Genomic DNA, 26,396 nt, shown 5'->3' with positions numbered 1-26,396 from the left:
CAGCTTTCCTCAGCCTCTGTTAAAGAAAAATTTATACCGACACTTGTTAAAAGTCGTTAACTAAACAAAACTTTTAGGTAGGCGTTTTTGGGGGTAGGGTTGGTTCTGAAGACCTCCAGTCCTCCTTTATGTCTTGGTGCAGAAAAGAATTCAGCAAGAGTCAGAGTGATGGATACCAAGTAATTTATTAGGATAGGATGCTTGTAAGGCTTACCAGTGGGCAGATGAGAGGGTGCCAAGCCCCTCAACTTAGTGGGCTACAGTTTTATAATCAAAGGAAAAGTGGGGAGAGGGGAAAGACTGCTTTCTTCCTCATTCTTTTTTAAAATCATATGTTTGTTATTATTATTTTTTAATTTATGTATTTAGTTGGCTGCACCTGGTCTTAGTTGCCACACACAGGCCCTTTTAGTTGCAGCACCCGGGATCTAGTTCCCCAACCAGGGATCGAACCTGGGCCCGATGCATTGGGAGTGCAGACTCTTACCCATTGGACCACCAGCAAAGTCCCACTTCCTCATTCTTGAGTAGGTGTTGTGCTTTGATCATCAGCTCCTCCTCCAGATTGGGTAGGGATGTTTTCTTGTCCCCCATGGTTGAGCTGAAAGTCATAACATAATGGAAAATTTATTTCAGGTTTCAGTACAATGAGGATATTTACTTTGAAATGTCACTTTCCCATAAATTATTGTTTTCATATGTGCAGAAAGCATGTCCTAGAACTTGCTGAGCTCCCTGGGAAGGATGTGGGTCTCATATTGCCCTCGTTTTGGAGCTTGCCTCATGTTTGTACTGCAAGCTTTGTTGTTAAGCAAGCCTGCTTGGTTTTGCGGTTAAGCAAACCTGTTTTCTTAAGTGACCATTAACTTACTGGGGTCTCCCATATTTTTTCTACTTACAATCCCCTAGTGGGATTAACTATTTAACCACCTACTTTGTCCCTTTACTCTGCCCTTATCATAAATGGTACAGATGAACTTATTTTCAAAGCAGAAATAGAAACCCAGATATAGAAAGTAAACTTATGGATACCAAAGGGGTAAAGGGGGTAGGATGAATTGGGAAACTGGGATTGGTTATTGCTAGATAATTAATAAGAACCTGCTGTAGAGCACAGACAACTCTACTCAATGCTCTGTGGTGACCTAAATGTGAAGGAAAGCTAAAAGAGAGGGAATATATGTATACGCATAACATTCACTTTGTTGTACAGCAGAAACTAACACAACACTGTCAAGCAACTCTACTCCAATTAAAAAAACACACAAACTGTCAACTGGGGGGAAAAAATCACAACCTAAAAGTTGAGAGTTATATTTTATTTGGCAGACAAAACTGAGGACTGAAGTCTGGGACACAGCATCTTAGATAACTCTGAGAGATTGCTCTGAAGAGGTGAGGGGGGAGCCAGGATATATTCAAGCTTTTACAACAAGGTTACTGTTAATTAAAGAAAATCCAATATCTCAAGTTAAAGAGTTTAGTGCTTTTCTATGTATGGGAAGATGCAAGAGTCTGGACTCACTGAAATCATTCCTTTGACAGGCACCTCAGCTGACCTGTGCTTTCTCATTCTGAGTCTCCTCATGGTGCATCTCTGCGAGGGTGGCTGCAGTGACTTCCTAGGTGGCGCTTGTGGAAAAGAACCCACCTGCCTGTGCAGGATTTGTAAGAGGTTCGGCTTTGATTCCTGGGTCAGGAAGATCCCCTGGAGGAGGGCATGGTAACCCACTCCAGTATTCTTTCCTGGGGAAACCCACAGACAGACAGTCTTTAGGGTCGCAAAGAGTTGGACGTGATTGAAGTGACTTAGCATGCACCCACGGAGAAGGCGATGGCACCCCACTCCAGTACTTTTGCCTGGAAAATCCCGTGGATGGAGGAGCCTGGTGGGCTGCAGTCCATGGGGTCGCTAGAGTCGGACACAACTGAGCGACTTCACTTTCACTTTCATGAATTGGAGAAGGAAATGGCAACCTACTCCAGTGTTCTTGCCTGGAGAATCCCAGGGACGGGGGAGCCTCGTGGGCTGCCGTCTATGGGGTCACACAGAGTCGGACATGACTGAAGCAACTTAGCAGCAGCAGCATGCACCCATGCATTGCAGTGACTCATGAGTGGATGGTGGGCATCCTGTTTCTATCCTAAGTTCCCTCAGGGCTCACCATCTGTGCGGCTGTAACGCTGATCTCTGGTAGCCTCCACCTGCAGCGGTTTGAAGCAGGGTTTCGGTTCCCCAGCCAGAGATTGAAGTCAGCCTGAGGCAGTGAGAACGCTGAATTCTCACCACTGAAACTATCAGGCCCTGGCCTGTCAGGTGTGTAGAAATTAATTTCCACAGAGACAGGAAGTAGTGAAACAAGTAGTGATTATTAGGAAGGAAAAAGAGTATGTGTGGATAGACACATAGGCAGGCTCAGATTCAGAGTCACGCCCTTATGGTAGGTTGAATCACTTTTATGGTGCATGTCTTCCAGGTTTCCTTTGGCCAATCATCTTTCTTTGCCTGGTTCTGAGTACATATTTGGTTTATCTCAGTGTCCTCTCATGTGTGCATGCATCTCTTAGCCAAGATGGATTCCAGTGAAGAGGCTTATGGGTAGGCTGACATCACTTACTATGAGGTGACACCCCCTCCTTTTTCACCTCCAAGGAGCCTTTCTGTGCATGTATAGTTGGGGGTTCCTTGACTTGTTGTTCAGTCACCAGGTCGTGTCTGACCCTCTGTGACTCCATTAATTTCAGCATGCCAGGCTTCCCTGTCCTTCACTATCTCTAAGAGTTTGCTCAAATTCATGTCCATCAAGTCGGTGATGCCATCCAACCATTTCATCCTCTGTCACCCCCTCTCCTCTTGCCCTCAGTCTTTCCCAGCATGAAAGTCTTTTCCAATAAGTCTGCCTTCACTCTTTCCCAGCATGAGGGTCTTTTCCAATGAGTCGTCTCTTCACATCAGGTGGCCAAAGTATTGGAGCTTCAGCTTCAGCATCAGCTCTTCCAATGAATATTCAGGACTGATTTCCTTTAGGATTGACTGATTTGATCTCCTTGCTGTCCAAGGGACTCTCAAGAGTCTTCTCCAGCACCACAGTTCAAAAGCATGAGTTCTTCAGCACTCAGCCTTATTTATGGTCAAACTCTCACATCCATACCTGACTACTGGAAAAACCATAGCTTTGACTATAAGGGACTTTGTCTGCAAAGTGGTGTCTCTGATTTTTAATTCGCTCTCTAGGTTTGTCATAGCTTTTCTTCCAAGGAGTGTCTTTTAATTTCATGGCTGCAGTCACCATCCATGACTTGGAGAATGAGAAATATGTGGTCTCTATCTTTTACCTGGGCAAAGCTTAGCTCTTCTGTCTCCTGCTAATTTGGAGTATCTGTCCACAGGGGAGAAACCAGCCGTTTACCCTGAGGCCCGTCTAGCTCCTACTCAATGTGATGGCTGGATGACTGCAATATCCTTTGTTTACGGATACGGCAGGCAATATTTTTGACTTACAAAACAGTAAGGGAGACTATTTAGGATAACTGCAATGGAAGTTATCCTGGATAACTGCAGTTATGCAGGATAACTGCAATGGAAGGGGGACTGCAAAAGGGGAGAACATTGGGTTCAACTCTGAATGCAGCAAAGACATCTGGGGATTGCCAGGCAAAGAGCAGAATGAGGGTGTGACAGGGGGAGGGTGGGAGGGGAGCTCCCCTGGTGGTCCAGTGGAATCCACCATGTAATGCAAGGGACACTGGTTCAATCCTCTGTCCAGGAAGATCCCAAATGGCGCAGAGCAACTAAGCCAGTGTGCCACAACTACTAAGTCAGTGCTTTACAGCCCAAGAGCCTAAACTACTGAAGCCCATGTGCTGCGACTACTGAAGTCCAATCACCTAGAGCCAGCGCTCCCCAATAAGAGAAGCCACCTCTGTGAGAAGCCCATGCACTGCAATGAGAGAAAGCCCGAGCAGCAAGGGCAACCCTTAGCTGATCCCCAAAATAAAATAAATAAATGAATAAATAAATCTTAAAAAAAAAGGATAGGGGGATTCTTGCTAAACTGACCTCACAGGATTCTTGCTAAAGAGAGGACGAATATTTATACATCAATGGTGGAAACTGAAAAACCTGATCAGATATTAGGGGTCGGGGGATGACTGTGCAGGACAAAGACAGGACTGGGGCCAAGGTTGAGGGGTAGTCAAGAAGAAGGCTCAGGGCTTCCCTGGTGGCTTAGGGGTAAAGAATCCACCTACCAATGCAGGAGATTAAGGTTTGATCCCTGGTCTGGGAAGATTCCACTTGTCACAGAGCAACCAAGCCCAAGCAGCACAACTATTGAGCCTGTGCTCTAGAGCCCGAGAACCACAAGTACTGAAGCCCAAGCAGTCTAGAGCCTGTGTTCCACAGCAAGAGAAGCCACAGCAATGAGAAGCCTGCACACCACAACTAAAGAGTAGCCCCTTCCCTCCCCAACTAGGGAAAAGCCCATGCAGCAACGAAGACTCAGGACAGCCAAAAATAAAAATAAATAAAATTATTTTTAAAAACAGAAGAAGGCTCAGAGGACTAAAGTTTGGGCAAGGAAAGAGTCTTTGTCACCTCTCTGTACCTCGGTTTCTTTCTCTGAGAAATGAGGATAAGAGATGCCAGAGGACTACTGCTAACATCAGATTGTTAGGGGAACCCACTGACTGAAACCTGCTGCCCTGGCCAGGCTTGATAGTAACTACTTGAGTAAGTTATCTTACAACAGGAGGAATGCAGAACTAACAAACTACTACCAACCAGAAAGAAATCAGGAAAGGTCAAAAGGAGAGAGAAAATGCCCATACATACTCCTACCACCTCCCAGAATCCTTGCTAGAATTCATCTAGGCTGATCCACGAATGCACCACCAGGAAGGACTCTGAGTCAGAATGATTGGCCAGAGACAACCCAGAGGAAACGAACCCCATCACCATAAAACCCGAGACTGAGAGCCATGCAGCACAGCAGTTCTCCTGGGTTCCCTTACCCCATCTCTTTTCCCCCGGGCACCCCTTTCCAATAATGTCTTTTGCTTTGTCAGTACATGTGTCTCCTTGGTAATTCATTTCCAAGAGTTAGACAAGAGCCCACTCTCAGGCCCTGGAAGGGGTCCCTCTTCCTGCAACAAAATGAAATAATGTGTATGAAACGCTGAGTGCACAGCCTTCTCTGTAAATATAAATAGCAGCGACTTGCTTTGCAGGGATCAGAACTTGGATCAGGTGGGACGCCTGAGCCGCTACCTTGAGCAACGAGGCCTCAGAGAATAGGATTTTGTTGTTTTTCAGTCACTCTTTGCTGCCCCATGAACTGAAGCACGCCAGGCTTCCCTGTCCTTAACTATCTCGCAGTGTTTGCTCAATCTCGTGTCTATTGAGTCAGGGATGCCATCCGACCATCTCATCCTGTCATCCCCTTCCCCTCTTGCCCTCAATCTTTCCCAGCGTCAGGGCTATGGGTGATCAGAAAAGGAATGTGAGCTGGTGGGCCCTGAATGCCTCCTCCAGAAGGCGGAGGTGGGGGTGGTTGGTGGTTGGTGGGGTGTCTCAACTGAGAAGCAGGGCTGGCCACGCAGACTGGGAGGAGAGGCAGGACGGAATGTAGGGCCACATGGCAGCGGGGTTGGAGGAATGAATGGCAGCCAGCTGCAACATTAATCGCCGAGATGACGATCTGGCCTCGCACCAGGGTAAGGTCTAGAAGCCTGACTTGCTTGGATCCACGCCTGCGTGGGTGATTAAAGTCGCAGCGCCGCAGAGAGTCCACCCTCTCCCGCCCAGGTTGGGCGAAACTTGAAGCCTGAACCAATAGGGGAGCCACCGTAGTAGTGAAGGGGCGGAGCAGGACAATGACCAATGAATGTGCCCGTTTCAGGCGACCAATGGGAGGTGCTGTTCCAGGGGCGATCAAGAGGCCGCTGCCCGGGGCGGTGGGGCGGGGTCCCGGGTTGTAGCAAGTTCCGGGGAAAGGGTGAGTCTGGAATGGGGCGCGAGGGAGCACGCCCGGGAGATCATCAGGAAGGATGCCGCTGGCGGAACTGCCCTTTGCAGGAGGTGGTTAGAAGCCCCCACACTGCCTTGTGACTGATCGATGCCGGGTGGGTACACAGCTCGGTTCCTGCCCCTGCCAGCAGGGTTTGGAGGTTTCTGGCGGGGAGGTGGGGGTGCTTAGGGGGTTGGGGGCTGCGGACCTCGCTTAGACCTCATCTTCAAAGCTAGATCTGTGCTCAGAGGGGATGAGGAAGGAGGAGATGGTCACTACAAAAGCTCGATCCCTAGGGTCTTATCTCAAAGATAATCTCGTTTGTTGTTGTTCAGTAGGTCAGTCGTGTCTGACTTTGCGAACACTTACCGAGCGTTTGCCAGGCCCCTCGCGGAGCCTTTTCTCTGCTTCAAGCTCATTGAATCCTCCCAACAACCCTTTGAGAGAGAGACTGTTTTATGACTATCTTCCAAATGAGGAAACAGGCTCCGAGAGAAGTTGATTCCTGACAAATACGGGATTATGCAATTGCGATATTCTGTTTTTCCCTCATCACGTCTTAAATGAGTAACGTCGCTCTAATTGCTGACAGTCCTTCTCCGGAAATACATGGAGACCCCAGGAAGCCTGGACCCTGAATCTGTCTCTCAAAAAGTTCCAGATTGTTGGGAAAAGAGCTGAACAGAACCTCTCCGCCGCTTAGGGAGCCAGCAGGGACCGGGGTCACTAGTAGGGGTATATCGGCTGAAAGAGAGAAACGACTATGATTATTAAATTAATGATAATGACTTCATTCTTGAGTTTATCATATTTGTTATTTGGTCATGCCTGTATCAAGATTTTTAATGTGTAACATACAGAAGTGTGTTGAAACATCACAACCTAATTGATTTATAACTCTAGTTTTTAAAAAAAGTAGAAAAAAATAGCCATAACTACAATTTATAAAAAATGTGAAGTGTAACAGCAGTAATCAAAATGTGAGGTGGAGAATTAAAAATGTAAAGTTTACAAATTCTACTAAAGGGAAGCTCTTAGCTTAAAAGAGGGTATTGTCAGTGTGAGGTATGTTTTGTAAGTCTCATAACACATCTTAAACTTATTAAACTTAAGGTAACCACAAGGGAAAAATCCTGTAGTAATTTCATCCAAACACAGACAGCAGGATAAGAAACAAGGAAGAACCTGTCTACAAAACAACCAGAAAACAACGGAATGGCAATAGTAAGTCCTTACCTGCCCACAATATGTAACAGTAGTGCATAATTCCCTTATGACTCTAGTTTAAAGGTTTCTTTAAAAGGAATGTAGAAATGTCATAACTGTCTCTTCATGGCAACATTCTCAGCATGTCTGTTTTCCAGATGGGGAGACTGAGGCCCAAGATGACTAAGTGACTTGCACCTGAGTTGACACAGGATTCACCCCCAGGTCTGTCTGACCACCCAGGTTATTTTGGAAAGGTGGGTTCAGGGCAGACTTTTGTATTGGTGAATTTGTCCAGTAAAGGGGTTGGTGGTGGTGCTGTTCATGACTGATGTAGCATGGGGGGAGAGTGTCGCAAACCCAGCTCCATCAAACAGATGTGGAAACTGAGGCCCATGGAGGGGAATTGGGTGCCTAAGTTTGCACAGTGAGGGGTCCCAAATCTTTCCCTTCAGTCTGGAGGTGGGAAGGTTGAGGTACTAAAAGGGGCCTTCAAGGCTGAGGCCTGGGGGGTTGATAGGATGTTCCTTCACAGGCAGGCCAGCTGTCAAGAACATGCCTCTGTGCCAATGGAGGGCCACCACCAGGGGCAGGAAGCCCAGTGGGGACGGAGCTCAGCCCATGGCCACCAGAGAAGGCCTGAAAGTGCTTCTGCACTGGGCTGGCCCCAGTGGTGGGGAGCCCTGGGTCACCTTCACTGAGCCCACACTGACCGCGGAGGATGTCTGCATCCACGTCGCACACAAAGTCGGTGAGTCCTGCCATCGGCCCCACAGCGGGGCGGAGGTGTCAGCAGCCACTGGGCCCCGTTCACCCAGTTGTCTGCCCATTCATGCATCCCGCGTTGAGTGAGCACCTTCTGTGTGCCAGCCTCCAATTACTGCCTCTGTAATTTGCAATCAGTTTTGTAAAAAGCTGATATTCTAATGAAAGTGAAAGTGTTAGTTGCTCTGTTGTGTCCAACTCTTTGCAACCCCATGGACTGTAGCCTGCCGGGGTCCTCTGTCCATGGGATTTCCCAGACCAGAATACTTCAGTGGATTGCCATTCCCTTCTCCAGGGGATCATCCCAACCCAAGGATCAAAGCTAGGTCTCTTGCATTGCATCTGAATTCTTATAGGGCTCAGCAAGAAATGCAATAAATAAGGAAACTGAATAGGAGGCAAGCTGTGAGAGACGATGGTAAAAGATTTAACACTTGGGGACTTGCCTGGTGGTCCAAAGGTTAATACTCTGAACTTCCACTGTGGGGATGGGAGCCAGGGTTCAATCCCTGATTGGGAACTAAGATGCCATAAGCCGTATGGTGCAGCCAAAAAAAAAAAAAAGATTTAAAACTTGAGGAGATAAGGGAGCAAGCCACAGGGACATCTGGCAGTGAGAACAGCAAGTGCAAAGGCTCTGAGGTGGGAACTTACTGGTAACTGTGAGGCCAGTGTGGCTGTTGCCAAGTGAGTGAAGGGGAGACAGGGATAGGTGAGGGTGAACGGGTGATGGTGCCGGTTGTGCAGAGCCTTCTGGGCCTCAGGGAAGACTTCGAATTTTACTGCAAGTGAGGTGGGAGCTGTGGAGGACTGTGAGCAAAGGAGGAACATGGTTGGACTCAAGGGTCAAAGATGCTCTGGCTGTTGTGGCAGGAGCAAAGTATGGTGGGTGAGGTTAGGAGCAAGGAACTCCAGGAAGGGAGATGATGGGTGAGAGGTCAGCCAGAGTCAGGTCTTAAACCTTAAAGCTTAAGGGCCTTAAACCCCAGAGGGAGAGTCTAGAGTTTAGACTTCTTCCCAGGAGCAGTAGGGAAACATGGAATGGTCATGAGAGCTTGCAGTGGATGTGCTCAGAAGTCTAATGTCTTCTGCCAGAGGAGGAGAGGGTATCTTCAAGGGGACTTCACTTACCTACCCCTTCCTCCCGGACACCCTCTCAACCCCCCTGCCCCACAACTGAATGGGGGCTTTCTGGTAGATTTCTATAACACTTCGTATTTTTCCACTGAAGGCTGATTCTTTTTTAAAAAAATTTATTTATTTATTATTGACTGCATCAGGTTTTAGTTATGGCACTTGAGATCTTTAGTTGCGACACGTTCGATCCAGTTCTCTGACCAGGGATAGAACGTGGGCCCCCTGCGCTGGGAGCGCAGAGTCTTAGCCACTGGACCACCAGGGAAGTCTCTGACTGTGAACAAGTTAGACAGGTTTGCTAGACGTGTGAATCATGCCTGGTCAAGATCCCGAGAACCTGATCTGTTTGAGGAAGCAAAAGATCTTAAGAATAACTGGAATATCAGTTTCAAGAATTTAGAAGGGAAACTAGAAATTGAAAGCAGAGCATGACTATCTGGGTCCAGGTCATGGGTGTTCATTGCTGAGGGGGTTGAGCTTTCTTATGGGGCAAAGAGGGAGCCATGGAAGGTTTAAGCCAGAGAGTGAAATAGATTGGTTCTTTTTTTTCAAAGAATATCTTCCTCTAATATTTGTCTTTTGTTTTTATTTTAAATATTGATTTATTGGCTGCATCAGATCTTTGCTGCGGTGTAGGGACTTGTCACTTGTGGCTTATGGGCTTAGTTGCCCTATAGCATGTGGGACCATAGTTCCCAGACCAGAGATTGAACCTGCATCCCCTGCATTGGAAATGGATTCTTAAGCACTGGACCACCAGGGAAGGCCCACAGATTGGTTCTTTAGGAAGCTGTCTCACAGGGAGTTGTGCTCCTTCTTTGGGGTGCAGTACACTTGGATGTCACGATTTTTTTTTTTTGGCCGTGCCATGTGGCTTGTGGGATCTTAGTTCCCCAACCAGGGGTTGAATCTGGGTCCTCAGCAGTGAAAGCACCAAGTCCTAACCATTGGACTTCTGGGGAATTCCTGGATGCAGTGATTTTTGTAGAGCAATTTGGCATCATATAACTTGAATACATTCCCTGAGGGCACACAGTTCCACTCCTAGATACGCAGTCTACAAACACTCAGCTCATGTATTCCAGGAGACACACGAGAATGTTCAGAGCAGCCTCATTTATTTTACTGAGAAATAAGAGGCCATCTCAAAGTCTGTGTAGAGGAGACTGCACAAATCAGTTGCATGTGGTTGAACACTGAAATACTATGCAGCCAGGAAAAAGATATTCAACCAAAGTTACATGTATCATGTGTGAAGCTTAAAAGCTATCATAGCCTGAAAAAACAAATTGCTGAAGGACACCTATGATATAATACCACATTCAAGTTTATAGCATTTAAAACTAGGTCACAGAAAATATGAAAATGATAAACTCTAGTTCAGGAGTATGGTTACCTATTTGCAATAGGGGAGAGGAGGTGGATGTAGTTGGGGGTTTCAGTCGGACTTGCCAAGTTTTATTTCTTTAGTGGCTGGTACTTGGGTGATTATAAATTATTCCAAAAGAACTATTTTAGATACTTTAGATATTTAGATAGATATTTTAGTTTTTAAGTGATATATGTATAAAAAAAGATGCTTGGGTGGCCGGTGTGGGGAATGACAATAAATCTGGAGGCTGAGCTGGGACTGGGTTTTGTATTTGAAGGAAGTGGGTGGATCCTAGAGAGAATGAAGGGTGCAGAAAGAACAGGACTTGTGACCAATCTGAGGGGGTGGGATGAGTTAAGGACAAAGATGAAATCCTGGCTTAGAGAACCATGCTGAGAGGGGGCAAATTTGGGGACCTCAGATGATATCTGTTTGGAACAAAGCACATCTCAGGGGGTCAGAGATATCTACAGGGTGACAGCCAAGGGTAGTTGGGTATTTCTCTGGGGCTGGAGTTCAGAGAGAGACAGGCAAAGTGCCAGCAGTCTGAAGAGCTGTGCTAGTCTATGCCAGGTTTGCTGTGGTAACAAGCAGCATCCCCCAAATTCTCCTGGGTTAAGACAATGAAAATTTACTGTAAGTCTCATAGTGAAAGTGTTAGTTGCTTAAACATGTCTGACTCTTTGCGACCCCATGGACTGTATAGTCCACCAGGGCCCTCTGCCCATGGAATTCTCCAGGCAAGAGAACTGGAGTGGGTAGCCATTCCCTTCTCCAGGGTATCTTCCCGAGCCAGGGATCGAACCTGGGTTTTCTGCGTTGCAGTCAGATTCTTTACCATCTGAGCCACCAGATGTAAGCATTTAATGCTGATGCCCTAGCATTTAATGCTGGTCAAATGGTTCCCCTCTATCTTGTAGTTTCACCACTAGGCATTAGGGGTCTCCAACATTCCCGGGGTAGGGAAGAGGACAGGAGAGTTTATTTCTAGACCTGGAAAATGTATATTCCTTCTGCCCGCATCCCATTGGCCAAAAAAACTGTTCAATGCCCTCATCCTAGCTGCAAGGGAGACTGGGACATGTAGTTTTTCTGTGTGGCCACAGTATGGTCTACATATTGCATTGTCTTCTTTTGGCAGGGGAGGAGGCCAGGGAGAGGTTGTGAAGGGAGACAGCAGGTCTGGGAGTCGACGAGGCTAATGGGAGCAGACATCAACTTCCTGACTCATTTCTCCCCTGTGCAGGCATCACTCCACCCTGCTTCAATCTTTTTGCCCTCTTCGATGCCCAGGCCCAGGTCTGGCTGCCTCCAAATCACATTCTGGATACCTCCAGGGACTCCAGCCTGACGCTGTACTTCCGCATGAGGTGGGCAAAGTCCCCTTAGAAGGCTTTTGTCCCCTCCCCTCCCTCTCTTGTCCCCACCTGCCAAGACTTGGCCTGAGTCCATGCTAAACCTCGACTGCACCCCCCTCCTTTCCTGCAGGTTTTATTTCCGAAACTGGCATGGCACGAATCCTCAGGAGCCAGCTGTGTACCGCTGCGGGCCCCCAGGGGCCGAGACTTCCTCAGAACAGGCAGAGCAGGGGGTGCAACTCCTGGACCCTGCCTCCTTTGAGTACCTCTTTGAGCAGGTGTGAGCAGGGCTGGGAAGGCGTGACTATTTGTGAGGGACCTTGGGCAATTGAGGAGCCCCCACTTCCCTCCCAATTTGCTATAAGCAGTGGGTTTCAGTCATGCCATCTGGGATCCTTCGGCTGCCTGAACAAAAGGGTTTTGGACTCTTAGGGTTGCAGGGGTAAGAGTACTGTGGTTGATTAGTGATGTCTGTCACAGGCATAGGATTGGGCAGACGAGGCATACATATGGGGTCCCCCCGCTTCCTGAAAGTAACCGGAAGCTGGGGAGTGAACAGGTTCTCACACCTCCCTTTCTGCCTGATTCCCCATCCCCAGGGCAAGCATGAATTTGTAAATGACGTGGCATCACTATGGGAGCTATCCAGCGAGGAGGAGATCCACCACTTTCAGAATGAGAGCCTGGGCATGGCCCTTTTGCACCTCTGCCACCTCGCTCTCCGCAATGGTGTCCCCCTTGAAAAGGTGGCCAAGAAGACCAGGTATCTGGGAATGGGGCGGGGACATTGCACAGGTGGGTGGACATGCCCGGGTGTCTGAAGGCCAGGGTAGACCTTGCATAGTGCCATGCCTTCATTCATTCAACAAACATTTATTGAACACCTACTGTGTGCTGGTACTAGTTTTGGGTGTTGGACACACAACAGTAAACCAGGCAGACGAAATCTGTGGCTTCTTAGAGCTCACTTAAAAAAAAATTGTGTATTTATTTTGGCTGTGCTCGGTCTTAGTTGCAGCATGCAGGATCTTTAGTTGTGGCGTGCAAACTCTTAGTTGTGACACATGGGATCTAGTTCCCTGACCAGGGATCGAGCCCAGGGCCCCCTGCATTGCAAACACAGAGTCTTAGCCACTAGACCACCAGGGAAGTCCCTGGAGCTCATATTTGATGGAGAAGACAGGCAATAAATGAAATACAAAAGTAAAATGTATAGTGTTTTTGATGGTGACGAATGCAATGGGGAAAAATTAAACTGGAAAAGAGGAAGGGGGTATCAGAGAATGAGGGGTGTACAGTTTAAAACTGGGTCATCAGTTTCTCACTGAAAAGGTGACATTCACTTTCAGAGATTTGAAGGAAGTAAAGGAGGGAGCCAGGTGGGTATTTGTGAGAAGAGAATTTTCCAGAGGTATCAGCCAGTACAAAAGCCCTGAGCTTGGGCTGTGCCTGATGTGTTGGAGGAAGTATGGCTGGAGTAGAGTGAGCTTGCATGACTCGCTAGAATTCAAGGGAAGGGATAAGGCAGAAGTCTGGGGAGTTACTCATCTCCACTGAGGTGAGGACTGGAGCAATCAGGGCACACTGCCTGGAGGAGGCAACCCTGCAGTTTTTTGTTTTTCTTTTTTTGGCTGTGCTATGTAGCTTGTGGGATCTTAGTTCCCCCATCAAGGTTTGAAACCAAGGCTACAGCTATGAAAGCACCAAATCCTAACCACTGAAAACAGCCAGGGAATGTCCCAGGACCTGCATTTAAAGAAAACAAAAATTATTTATTTTATTTTTGGCTGCATCGAGTCTTAGTTGAGGTATATGGAATCTTTGTGATCTCTCTAGTTGCAGCGTGTGGGCTAAGTTGCCTCAAGTCATATGGGGTCTTAGTTCCCCGACCAAGGATCGAGCCTGCGTCCCCTGCATTGAAAGGCATGTTCTTGATGACTAGACCACCAGGGAAGTCCTAGGACCTGCAATTCTTTTTGAAATTATTTATTTATTTATTTTTGGTTACGCTGGGTCTTTGTTGCTGCGTAGGCTTTTCTCTAGTTGTGGCGAGCAGAGGCTACTCTCTACTGCAGTGCACAGACTTCTCATTGGAGTGATTTGTTGCCCAGCACGGGCTCTAGAGCACAGGCTCAACAGTTGTGGCATATGGGCTTAGTTGCTCTGCAGCATATGGAATCGTCCCAGATCAGGGATTGAACCCCTGTCCCCTGCGTTGACACGTGGATTCTTTACCTCTGAACCACCAGGGAAATCCTAGGACTGCAATTCCTTTTTTTTTTAAATTTATTTATTTTTAATTGGAGGATAATCACTTCATGGGAATTAGATGGGGAAACAGTGGAAACAGTGTCAGACTTTATTTTTGGGGGCTCCAAAATCACTGCAGATGGTGACTGCAGCCATAAAATTAAAAGACGCTTACTCCTTGGAAGAAAAGTTATGACCAACCTAGATAGCATATTCAAAAGCAGAGACATTACTTTGCCAGCAAAGGTCCGTCTAGTCAAGACTATGGTTTTTCCAGTGGTCATGTATGGATGTGAGAGCTGGACTGTGAAGAAAGCTGAGCACCGAAGAATTGATGCTTTTGAACTGTGGTGTTGGAGAAGACTCTTGAGAGTCCCTTGGACTGTAAGGAGATCCAACCAGTCCATCCTAAAGGAGATCAGTCCTGGGTGTTCACTGGAAAGACTGATGCTGAGGCTGAAACTCCAGTGCTTTGGCCACCTCATGCGAAGAGTTGACTCATTGGAAAGACCCTGATGCTGGGAGGGATTGGGGGCAGGAGGAGAAGGGGACAACAGAGGATGAGATGGCTGGATGGCATCACTGACTCGATGGACATGAGTTTGGGTAAACTCTGGAAGTTGGTGATGGACAGGGAGGCCTGGCGTGCTGTGATCCATGGGGTCGCAAAGAGTCGGACATGACTGAGTGACTGAACTGAAGTGAATTGCTTTACAATGGTCTACAGATCAGCCATAGGTATATACCCGTGTCTCTGCAATTCTTTTTTTTTTTTTTTTCTGCAATTCTTAAAGCACATATTTTTCAATCCCTGTCATGTTATCACTCTGGAGGACCAGGGCTGTGACCATGAAGCCAGGATGCTGGGGAGCACAGAGGAAGCACCCTATCCAGCCTGGCGATCAGATGATGCTCCTGGGGTGACATTTCTGCTAAGACCTGAAGGTTGAGTTGGCTTTATCCAGACGTGGACTGCTTTGGCAAAGCATTGGAGGCAGAGGGAACAGCATATATAGAGGCCCAGAGGCAGCAGGCGGCAAAGGCCTGTTTCCAGGGCAATTGAACTTAGAATGCAATTGCCCAAGTGCTGGAGTCAGCCAGGCACTAATCGGGGGTCTTTTTCCCTCCAGGTCTTTAGGGAGCCCTGGAAAGCTTGGGAATAGGGGCAAAAGACAGCTAGAACCTTGAGCTTTAGGATCTCTCTATTCAAGGGATGGAAAAAATGGCTTGGGACATGGAAGATAAGGCTTGTGTGTGTGTGTGTTTAATTGCTCAGTCATGTCCAACTCTTTGCGAGTTCATGGACTATAGTCCCCCAGGCTCTTCTGCCCATGGGATTTCCTAGGCAACAATACTGGAGTGGGTTGCCATTCCCTTCTCCAGGGGACTTTTCCTAACCCAGGGATTGAATTCGCGTCTCCTGCATTGGCAGGGGGATTCTTTACCACACTGAGCCACTGGGGAAACCCAGGATGGGGTGTAGAAACCTGTAATCTGAATGGGCTATGCTGGGGACTTTGCTGGTCTAGGAATCCACCTGCCAATGCAGGGGACCTGGGTTTGATCTCTGGTTCGGGAAGATCCCACGTGCCATCCCTGTGCCAGAACTACTGAGCCTTCTCTCTAGAGCCTGTATTCCCCCAGCACAACCAAAAAATAAAAAAATACATACATATATAATAAAATAAATGGGCTCTGCTGGTGGGCAGTGCAGGCAGGAGAAGAGGTGAAGAGTATGGCTTTGTGAGGAGCAGAGGGGCTTCCCAGAGCTGTCCTTTTATTGATAATCATATTACTGGTCAAAACAATAGTGATTTCTCTAGTAATAACAACAGCCAACACTCACATAGTCTTTATTTTGTGCCAATCAATAGTCCTAATTCTCTTGTCAGCCCTAGATGTGGGTACTGATTCCATTTTACAGATGAAAAGACGGAGCTCCTTAGAGCTTAAGTAATTCACCCAATATCTGGAATTTCAGCCACTCAGTCCCCTCCAGAGTCCTGGGCCCTGGCCCTGACACCATTTGGCCTTGCTATGCTTGTGCTTTATCACATTTTCTTTCCACTTTCATTACAGCCTGCCTGCTTTTTATTGTTTGTACTTTTATTCAATTTTAATATTTTTTTAGCTTTAATATTTTTGATTGAAGTACAGTTGATTTATAATGTGTTAATTTCTGCTGTACAGCAAAGTGATTCAGTTATATATATATTTTAAGTATTCTTTTCAATTATAGCTTATCACAGAATATTGAATATGGTTCTCTGTGCAGTACAGTAGGATCTTGCTGTCTATCCATACTAAAGCTTGCATCTGCTAACCGCAGCCTCCCACTCTGTCCCTCCCCCAGCTCCCTCCCGCCGGCAACCACCAGCCTGCTCTCTATGTCCATAATTCTGCTTCTGTTTGGTAGAGACGTTCATTTGTGTCATATATATTTTTTAATTATTAATTTTTAAAATTTCTGGCTGCACTGTTTGCTTCACTGTGTTGTGCAGGCTTTTCTAGTTGTGGTACATAGTCTCTAGAATGCATGGGGCTCAGTATTTATGGCACACAAGCTTAGTTGTGGTATGTGGGATCTTAGTTCTCCAACCAGGGATCAAACTCAGGGCCCCTACGTTGGGAATACAGTCTTATCAACAGGACCAACAGGGAACTCCCTGTTGGGGTTTAGAATCCACATATAAGTGATATCGTATGGTATTTGTCTTTCTCCTTCTGACTGACTTCACTCAGTATGACAATTTCTAGTTGCATCCATGTTGCTGCAGCTGACATGATTTTGTTATTTTTCACGGCTGCATAGTATTCCATTATATATGTATACCACATCTTTCTCTGGTCATCTGTCGATGGCATTTAGCTTGCCTGTTTTCTAGATGAGGCAGCTGAGGTTCAGAGAGGTTAAACCACTTCTCCGTCATGGCCCAGTCGGGGCCCCTGAACTGCCCCTCTTGGTCATCCGCACAGCTTCAAGGATTGCATCCCACGCTCCTTCCGGCGGCAGATGCGGCAGCACAACGCTCTGACACGGCTGCGCCAACGGAGCATCTTCCGCAAGTTCCTGCGGGCCTTCCAGCCGGGCTGCCTCTCCCAGCAGGTCGTCATGGTGAAGTACCTGGCCACGCTCGAGCGACTGGCACCCTGCTTTGGCACAGAGCGTGTGCCCGTGTGCCACCTGGAGCTGCTGTCCCAAGCCGATGGGGAGCCCTGCTACATCCGGGACGGTGGGCAGGCCCCTCCTGACCCCGGGTCTGAGTCTGCTGTCGGACCCCCCACCCACGAGGTGCTGGTGTCAGGCACGGAAGGCATCCGGTGGCGGCTGGTACCGGCGGAGGTGAGTGGGGTGCCTCTACCATCTAACAGTGGAGGGTGTGGGCTCCTGCTCAGCCTTGACTTTGGCCTTGGAAGGTGGCTATGGCAAAGGTGGTTTTCCCTACATGGCTCTGGGATATGTTTGTCTGTGAGTGGGGGTCTGTTTCTTGGATAGTGTCTTAAAGGCTCTAATAAGGCCTGCAATCAAGAATTAATTTCAGTCTTAATGTTCTGCCTAAGCATTTCCAATGCATGTTGGTTCCAGAACCCTTCCAATAACGCGACATTCTTCTAGTCTGCTGTGGAATTAAAAGTCTATGGCACATATTTGGTTACCTGATCAGCCTGGATAGGCTCTAGGCCAAGCCCATTTCCTTCAGCTTGGCCCTCAATGGAGGGACAGCAGCTGTCTCAACCCCATGGTGATGAATCCTCTGCCTTCTCCCCCTGGGGAGCTGATGGCTAGGGTCGCTGCTTCTGGAGAACACCTTTGACCTCTGGGGCCAAGAGGGCTAGGAGCCCCCTTTCTGCCCTCCCCAAAGTTCCATCTTCTGGTGACTATATCTCTCTGGATGGGTCCCCCGTCCAGCTCATGACACTGCATTCATGGATAGATGCCCAAATAGGTAACCTGGCCTTTCCGGCTTCCGCCTCTCCCCAGGGAGGGAAGAGCAGGAGGACTGAACAGGCACAGCCCTGTTCTGTTCACCTGCCCCACTTCCTGGCTTCCAGGGGCCTGCTGATGGTGGTGCTGGTGGCGGCAGCAGGATGCCTGATGCTGACCCATCTGGGAAGAAAATGAAGGCCGAGGAGGTGGGCAGCGAGCCAGTGGACAGGCCTCGGGAGAGCCCCTGGTCCTACTTCTGTGACTTCCAGGACATCACCCACATGGTGCTGAAGGAACGCCACGTCAGCATCCATTGTCAGGACAACAAGTGCCTGGTGGGGCCTGGGGCTGCGGACTGGGCTGAGGGGGGAGATGCCTGTGGCCTGTGATGCCTGCCTGATGATCCCCCGGCCCGCAGGAGCTGACCCTGCCTTCCCGGGCTGCGGCCCTGTCCTTGGTGTCGCTGGTGGATGGCTACTTCCGCCTGACCGCCGACTCAAACCACTACCTGTGCCACGAGGTGGCTCCTCCACGGCTGCTGATGAGTATCCAGGATGGTATCCACGGCCCCCTGCTGTGAGTGCCTGGGCCGGGGGAGTGGGGACAGGGCAGGAGGGGCAGCTGCCGGCTGGACAGTGAGCTCTAGGGACTGTGGAGTTTAAACGAAGTGTGTGCACGTTGACGTCTTAGTGTGTGCCTGTGCGTCTTGGGGTGGGAAGGCCTGTGTGTCCACCCACCTGTATGAGTGCACATTGGCGTGCAGACATTCAGGTCTCAGTGAGTACGTATCAGTGTGTGTGTCCTGAGTCTACATGCATGTGTGTGGGTGCATGTGTGTGCGAGCATTTGTGTTTAGTGCGTACACGTGTGTCTGTATGGGCCTGCGTGTACTGTGCAAGGATTCACTCATACCGCATTGTACATGCGTTCACATCAGTGAATGCTCACGTGGGTGCATGTGTGACCCATGCATGTATGCAGGCAGAGGTTATGCAGGGAGAGAGGGCACCTGTAATGGCGTGGGTGCTGTGCCATTCTGAGAGTGCCTGGCTTTGGGACTGGGTCCCCATGCGTGTCTGGATGTTGAACAGCTGTGTCACTGCTCTGGTGACTGCATTTGATTTTGTTTTGTTTCTCTTGTTGTGTTTTTTGACATTGCGTTGAGGTTGTGGGAACTCAATCCTCCCGACCAAGGGATGAACCTTGAACCCATGCCCCCTGCAATGGAAGCACAGAGTTTAACTGCTGGACCGCCAGGGAAGTCCCCCAACTGCATTTTAAATTGTCAGCGCATATTTTCACACCTGACTGGTGCCTTTTGCGCGGCTGTGCGTTTCTCAGATGGTGGTGGCCATTGAGATATACATGTGGGCGTTTCCACCCCGGAGTTGTAATGTGACTCACCCCTGGTTACTGCGAGGCACTGCGTATGCCTGCCTGGACGTGTGTGGCTGAGAAGGTTGAGTGTCAGGGCTTATAAGGTCACTGATGAGTGTGTGTGGCCATCCCGTTTGCTGCCAGGTTGGGGTTTGTGACTGTCAGCTCCTCTGGCCTTGGGTATCCCTTGTCCTACCTGTGACACTGGGACTAGCTGCCAATGTGGGTTGGGGGTGCATTGTAAGAGGTCTCACCCCTCCCAGCCTAGTCTGTACGCTAGAGGAGGGTGAGGGCTCCTCACCTCTCAAGGGGCTGTGGCCTCATGGAAGTCTGTGGGCCATGTCAGCATCATCTTAGTCCATTCAAATAGAATACCAATGGCTGAGTGGCTTAGAAACCACAGACACTCCTCAAGTTCTGAAGTCCAAGTGCAAGGTGTTAACAGATCTGATGTCTGTGAGAGCCCCACTTCCTGTTTCATAACCACAAGTTCAGTCTTCTGGCTGTGTCCTCATATGGTGGAAGGGGTGAGTGAGATCTCTGGGGTGCATTTTTTGTAAGTCACTAATCCCAGGTCCGTCTAGTCAAGGCTATGGTTTTCCCTGTGGTCATGTATGGATGTGAGAGTTGGACTGTGAAAAAGGCTGAGCGCCAAAGAATTGATGCTTTTGAATTGTGGTGTTGGAGAAGACTCTTGAGAGTCCCTTGGACTGTAAGGAGATCCAACCAGTCCATCCTAAAGGAGATCAGCCCTAGGATTTCTTTGGAAGGACTGATGCTGAAGCTGAAACTCCAGTACTTTGGCCACCTCATGCGAAGAGTTGACTCATTGGAAAAGACTCTGATGCTGGGAGGGATTGGGGGCAGGAGGAGAAGAGGACGACAGAGGATGAGATGGCTGGATGGCATCACTGACTCGATGGACGTGAGTCTGAGTGAACTCCGGAAGATGGTGATAGACAGGGAGGCCTCGCGTGCTGCCATTCATGGGGTCGCAAAGAGTCGGACACAACTGAGCGACTGAACTGAACTGAACTGAATCCCATTCATGAGGGCTCTACCCTCATGATTCATCACCTCCCCCCAGGCCCACCTCCTAACGCCATCACCTTGGGGGTTAGAGCTTCAACATAGGAACTGACTGTATTCTTTTTTAAACTTCTATTTATTTAGTTTTGGCTGTGCTGGGTCTTCGTTGCTTTACTCAGGCTCTTCTCTAGTTGCAGTGAGCAGGGGTTGCTCTCTAGCTGTGGCGTGCGGGCTTCTTATGGCCGGGGCTTCTCTTGTTCTGGAGCACAGGCACTAGGGCTAGCGGGGTTCAGTGGTTAGGGCTTGTGGGCTTAACTGCTCCACAGCATGTGGAATTCTCCCAGAGCAGGGATCAAACCTGTGTCCCCTGCGTTGGCAGGTGTATCCTTATCCGCTGAGCTGCCAGGGAAGTCCAACTTTAGGGGAGGCAAACATCCAGTCTGTGTAGCTGCGAGGGCCCGTGGGGCTATGTCACCTCATGGTTCCTGTTTGTGTTTATGACCGTGCTCACCTCTGGGTCTGGAATGCTGGCCCCTGGGCTGTAATGTTACACTGGGGGAGCAGCTATGTCTGTGATCTTTGACCTTTGTGTGTGTACCAGACTGTACTGTGTGTCACCCTGGGCACGGCGACACAAATAGGAAGTAGGAAGTCAGAAAACACCTGGAGTAACAGGCAAATTTGCCCTTGGAATACGGAATGAAGCAGGGCAAAGGCTAATAGAGTTTTGCCAAGAGAACGCACTGGTCATAGCAAACACCCTCTTCCAACAACACAAGAGAAGACTCTACACATAGACATCACCAGATGGTCAATACCGAAATCAGATTGATTATATTCTTTGTAGCCGACGATGGAGAAGCTGTATACAGTCAGCAAAAACAAGGCCGGGAGCTGACTGTGGCTCAGATCATGAACTCCTTATTGCCAAATTCAGACTTAAGTTGAAGAAAGTAGGGAAAACCACTAGGCCATTCAGGTATGACCTAAATCAAATCCCTTATGATTATACAGTGGAAGTGAGAAATAGATTCAAGGGATTAGATCTGATAGACAGAGTGCCTGCAGAACTATGAACGGAGGTTCATGACATTGTACAGGAGATAGGAATCAAGATCATCCCTAGGAAAAAGAAATGCAAAAAAGCAAAATGGCTGTTTGAAGAGGCCTTACAAATAGCTGTGAAAAGAAGAGAAGTGAAAAGCAAAGGAGAAAGGAAAGATATACCCATTTGAATGGAGAGTTCCAAAGAATAGCAAGGAGAGATAAGAAAGCCTTCCTCGGTGATCAATGCAAAGAAGTAGAGCAAAACAATAGAATTGGAAAGACGAGAGTTCTCTTCAAGAAAATTAGAGATACCAAGGAAACACTTCATGCAAAGATGGGCTCAGTAAAGGACAGAAATGGAATGGACCTAACAGAAGCAGAAGATATTAAGAAGAGGTGGCAAAAATACACAGAAGAACTATACAAAAAAGATCTTCATGACCCAGATAATCATGATAGTATGATCACTCACCTAGAGCCAGACATCCTGGAATGCGAAGTCAGGTGGGCCTAGGAAGCATCACTAAGAACAAAGGAGGTGATGGAATTCCAGTTGAGCTATTTCAAATCCTAAAAGATGATGCTATGAAAGTGCTGGCTGCACTCAATATGCCAGCAAATTTGGAAAACTCAGCAGTGGCCACGGGACTGGAAAAGGTCAGTTTTCATTCCAATTGCAAAGAAAGGCAATGCCAAAGAATGCTCAAACTGCCACACAATTGTACTGATCTCACACACTAGTAAAGTAATGCTCAAAATTCTCCAAATGAGGCTTCAACAGTATGTGAACCATGAACTTCCAGATGTTCAAGCTGGATTTAGAAAAGGCAAAGGAACCAGAGATCAAATTGCCAACATCCGTTGGATCATCGAAAAAGCAAGAGAGTTCCAGAAAAACATCTATTTCTGCTTTATTGACTATGCCAAAGCCTTTGACTGTGTGAATCACCACAAATTGTGGACAATTTTTAAAGAGATGGGAATACCAGACCACCTGACCTGCCTCTTGAGAAATCTGTATGCAGGTCAGGAAGCAACAGTTCGAACTGAACATGGAACAACAGACTGGTTCCAAATAGGGAAAGGAGTACGTCAAGGCTGTATATTGTCACCCTGCTTGTTTAACTTATATGCAAAGTACATCATGAGAAACGCTGGGCTGGAGGAAGCACAAGCTGGAATCAAGATTGCTGGGAGAAATATCAATAACCTCAGTTATGCAGATGACACCACCCTTATGGCAGAAAGCAAAGAAGAACTAAAGAGCCTCTTGATGAAAGTGAAAGAGGAGAGTGAAAAAGTTGGCTTAAAGCTCAACATTCAGAAAACTAAGATCATGGCATCTGGTCCCATCACTTCATGGCAAATAGATGGGGAAACAGTGGAAACAGTGATAGACTTTATTTTTGGGGGCTCCAAAATCACTGCAGATGGTGACTTCAGCCATGAAATTAAAAGACACTTACTGCTTGGAAGAAAAGTTATGACCAACCTAGACAACATATTAAAAAGCAGAGACATTACTTTGCCAACAAAGGTCCATCTGGTCAAAACTATGGTTTTTCCAGTGGTCATGTAGGGATGTGAGAGTTGGACCATAAAGAAAGCTGAGTGCTGAAGAACTGACGCTTTTGAACTGTGGTGTTGGAGAAGACTCTTGAGAGTCCCTTGGACTGCAAGGAGAGCCAACCAGTCCATCCTAAAGGAAATCAGTCCTGAATATTCATTGGAATATTTCTGAATATTTGTTGGACTGATGCTGAAGCTGAAACTTCAATACTTTGGCCACCTGTTGCGAAGAACTGACTCATTTGAAAAGGCCCTGATGCTGGGAAAGATTGCAGGCAGAAGGAGAAGGAGACGACAGAGGATGAGATGGTTGGATGGCATCACCGACTCAATGGACGTGAGTTTGGGTAAATTCTGGGAGTTGGTGATGGACAGGGAAGCCTGGTGTGCTGCAGTCCATGGGGTTGCAAAGAGTCGAACACGACCGAGCGACTGAACTGAATTTAACCGAACTGGGAGTGGTGGGGTCTGTGGCTGGGCGTGTGTTCAGCTGCCATCTGACAGCTGTTTCCTCTGTGCTTGTGTGTGTCGCCTTGTTTGCCACGGTACCTGACAATTATTATGCATGAGTGTGTGTCTGCTCTGTGTCTGTGTGAGTTTTCATGCGTGGGACGGTGTGACATTTCATGTGTGTGTTCAGACATAGTGTCTGACATTTCTCCCAGCTGGGAGTGTGCCCTGCTGGGCAGGTTTTATGTGTCTTTGTTGCCAGGCGTGGGTCCTGCAGTGCCCCCAGGTGCCCTAATGGTCCCCCACTCCTACCCACTACCCACCTAGGGAGCCATTTGTGCTGGCCAAGCTGAAGCCCGAGGCTGGCCTCTACCTTATCCACTGGAGCACCAGCCACCTCCACCGCCTCATCCTCACAGTGGCCCAGCGCGACCAGGTGGGCGTGGGGCGGGGGGTCCTGGGCCGGGGCTGGGCTCGCTCCCTGCCTGGACCCCTGCTCACCGCCGCCACCCCTGCTGCCGCCAGCTGCAGGCTCCAGGCACTAAGGGCTTGCGCCTGCGGAAGTTCCCTATCGAGCTCCAGGCCGGGACAGTCATGCTGGAGGGCTGGGGCCGGTCTTTCCCCAGCGTGCGGGACCTGAGGGCTGCCCTGCAGGACTGCTCGCTGCGGGCCGGCAACGACTGCTTTTCCCTGCGTCGCTGCTGCCTGCCCCGGCCCGGAGGTACAGAGATGGGGGCGCCTCGAGGGAATTTGGGTGGGGGGAGGCCTCTCGCATCCATGACAGCCCTCAGGGACCACTCCCACCCCCAGAGATCTCCAACCTCATCGTCACACGGGGGCCTCAGGCCAGCACCAGACCGCTCAACCTCAGTCATCTCAGCTTCTACCGAGTCCGCCAGGAAGACATCACCCAGGTGCGTGGCAGGGGTGGGGGTGGGGGGGGTTTGGGGGGCCTGGATGGGGGGGATGAGATTGGGATAGGGGATGGGGGGTGGGATGGAGGGAGGGGGAAGGAACGCTGCAGGTATGGGGCACCAGAGAGGCAGCCTTACGCCGTTGTCATGGAGAGCTTCCCCTCCACGTTCCCCCAGCTGTCCCACTTAGGCCAGGGCACAAGGACCAACGTGTATGAGGGCCTCTTGCGAGTGGGGGGCGGAGGCCCCGAGGAGGACAAGGCAGATGGCGAGGAACCCCCCACGCCCGCTGGGGACCGTGGGCAGGAGCTTCGTGTGGTGCTCAAGGTGCTAGACCCCAGTCACCACGACATCGCCCTGGTGAGTGAGCGCAGCCCGGGGGCCGGGGCAGGATGGAGGGGCTGCGGCCTCCTGACCCGCTGTGTCCCCTCAGGCCTTCTACGAGACAGCCAGCCTCATGAGCCAGGTCTCCCACGTGCACCTGGCCTTCGTGCACGGCGTCTTCGTGCACGGCTCCGAGAGTGAGTAGCCCTGTCCCCTGCCCCCGACACACAGACCGCCGACGTCCCCTCCCCGTTGACAGCCTGGCCCCACTTAGACTCTTGACCTTCATCCCCATCCACTGACCCCTTGACTATACTCTGGGCCCTGACGGCACCCCAATCTGTGCCTGTTCAACTCTCACCTACACCCTGAACCCTGTCTACACGTTAACCCTTACCTGCACCGTGATCCTTGGCTACACCCCAACCCTCCACCTCCACTCTGACTGCAGACTGCATCCCAAACTCCCTTTACCACCAGACACCTCTACAGCCCCACCCTTGTGTACCTTCTGACCCCTTCTATGCCGTGGCACCATGCAGACCCCAGCCTCACTGGCCCCGCTGTCTTCCCAGAGCTCAGCCTCTGTTCCTCCACCCCACCTCCTCTGCATGTACTTCATTGTATAGGGCGGCCACGGGCAGCCCCCAGACCCAAAGCTCCATCTCTCCTGCTTTCTCCCCAATACTGGCCCGCGTGCTGACCCCACACCCCTCCCAGTGCACAGGGGGATCCAAGTGTCACTCGGGCTCCAACCTCCAGCTCCTCTCCCTCCAATCATCTACCCCTCCCCCTGGCTCCCCAGTCCCCTCCTGACCTCCATCACTTACTCTCAGCCTCCTCTCTGCCTCAGCCCTACCCTGGACCCCAATGCTGCCTTGCACCTTGGCCTCACCCTGCCCCCACCTCAGCCTGCACTCCAGCCCATGTTTCTCTTCTCCCTAAAGTCACTCCCAAGTCTCCCCTGGCGCCCTGCCCCAGGGGAGCCTCAGCCCGTGGGTCCTGCCCCCGGCACTCTGGAGGGTGTGTGGGTGTGCAGCATCTAAAGTGACCAGGCCTTTGCAGACATCATGGTGACCGAGTACGTGGAGCACGGGCCCCTGGACGTATGGCTGCGGCGGGAGAGGGGCCGCGTGCCCCTGGCCTGGAAGTTGGCAGTGGCCCAGCAGCTGGCCAGCGCCCTCAGTTACCTGGTGCGTGGCCTGCAGGCTGGGCCTGGGTGGGTGGTGAGGGCCAGGGCAGCCCCTGCATTCAGGGGAGCATGCTTGCTAAGTCACTTCAGTTGTGTCCGACTCTTTGCAACTCTGTGTGGACTGTAGCCTGCCAGGCTCCTCCGTCCATGAGATTTTCTAGGCAAGAATACTGGAGTGGGTTGCCATGCCCTCCTCCAGGGTATCTTCCCAACCCAGGGATCGAACCCACATCCCTAATGTCTCTTGTATTGAAAGGTGGGTTCTTTACCACCAGTGCCACCTGGGAAGCCCCCGATTGGGTATGGAGGCCTCAACACATCCCTCTACCCACTAGATCTTTCCATGAACCTCCACTGCTCACCCACCTCTGTGGCTCCCATGTCTCCCCTGACTCCCCAGCTTGATATCCCAGACCCTAAGGGAGTTGCTTCTGTTTGCTCTTTCTTGCCATTCATCTTCAGCCCCCTTT

At 49.6% G+C, this 26,396-nt stretch overlaps 1 protein-coding gene across 4 annotated transcripts in view; it reads left to right on the top strand.

Annotated features, from left to right (window-relative positions):
• The first annotated feature begins 5,914 nt into the window (after positions 1-5,914).
• The window catches only part of TYK2 (tyrosine kinase 2), a 29,699-nt gene continuing 9,217 nt past the window's right edge, over positions 5,915-26,396 (top strand). Inside the window, exons 1-16 of one of the 4 annotated variants that reach the window (XM_086409274.1) lie at positions 5,915-6,123; positions 7,122-7,232; positions 7,373-7,471; positions 7,750-7,965; positions 11,735-11,858; positions 11,977-12,124; positions 12,446-12,609; positions 17,073-17,439; positions 18,150-18,359; positions 18,443-18,600; positions 23,824-23,932; positions 24,022-24,217; positions 24,307-24,410; positions 24,588-24,770; positions 24,844-24,931; positions 25,800-25,927. In XM_086409274.1, the coding sequence (XP_086265400.1) occupies positions 7,770-7,965; positions 11,735-11,858; positions 11,977-12,124; positions 12,446-12,609; positions 17,073-17,439; positions 18,150-18,359; positions 18,443-18,600; positions 23,824-23,932; positions 24,022-24,217; positions 24,307-24,410; positions 24,588-24,770; positions 24,844-24,931; positions 25,800-25,927 (2,175 nt within the window). In that variant the 5' untranslated portion in view covers positions 5,915-6,123; positions 7,122-7,232; positions 7,373-7,471; positions 7,750-7,769. Of the gene's footprint in view, positions 6,124-7,121; positions 7,233-7,372; positions 7,472-7,749; positions 7,966-11,629; positions 11,859-11,976; positions 12,125-12,445; positions 12,610-17,072; positions 17,440-18,149; positions 18,360-18,442; positions 18,601-23,823; positions 23,933-24,021; positions 24,218-24,306; positions 24,411-24,587; positions 24,771-24,843; positions 24,932-25,799; positions 25,928-26,396 lie in introns of all 4 variants that reach the window. The other 3 variants (XM_086409275.1, XM_086409277.1, XM_086409276.1) reach the window with 3 other exon arrangements.

Source organism: Bos grunniens, chromosome 7 (assembly GCF_055505025.1).
Source record: "Bos grunniens cultivar Pamir isolate PY7600 chromosome 7, Bosgru_T2T1.0, whole genome shotgun sequence".
In the NCBI taxonomy this organism is placed as follows: domain Eukaryota; kingdom Metazoa; phylum Chordata; class Mammalia; order Artiodactyla; family Bovidae; genus Bos; species Bos grunniens.
Note: the sequence above shows the minus strand (reverse complement) of the source record. Positions and strands in the feature narration are given on the sequence as shown.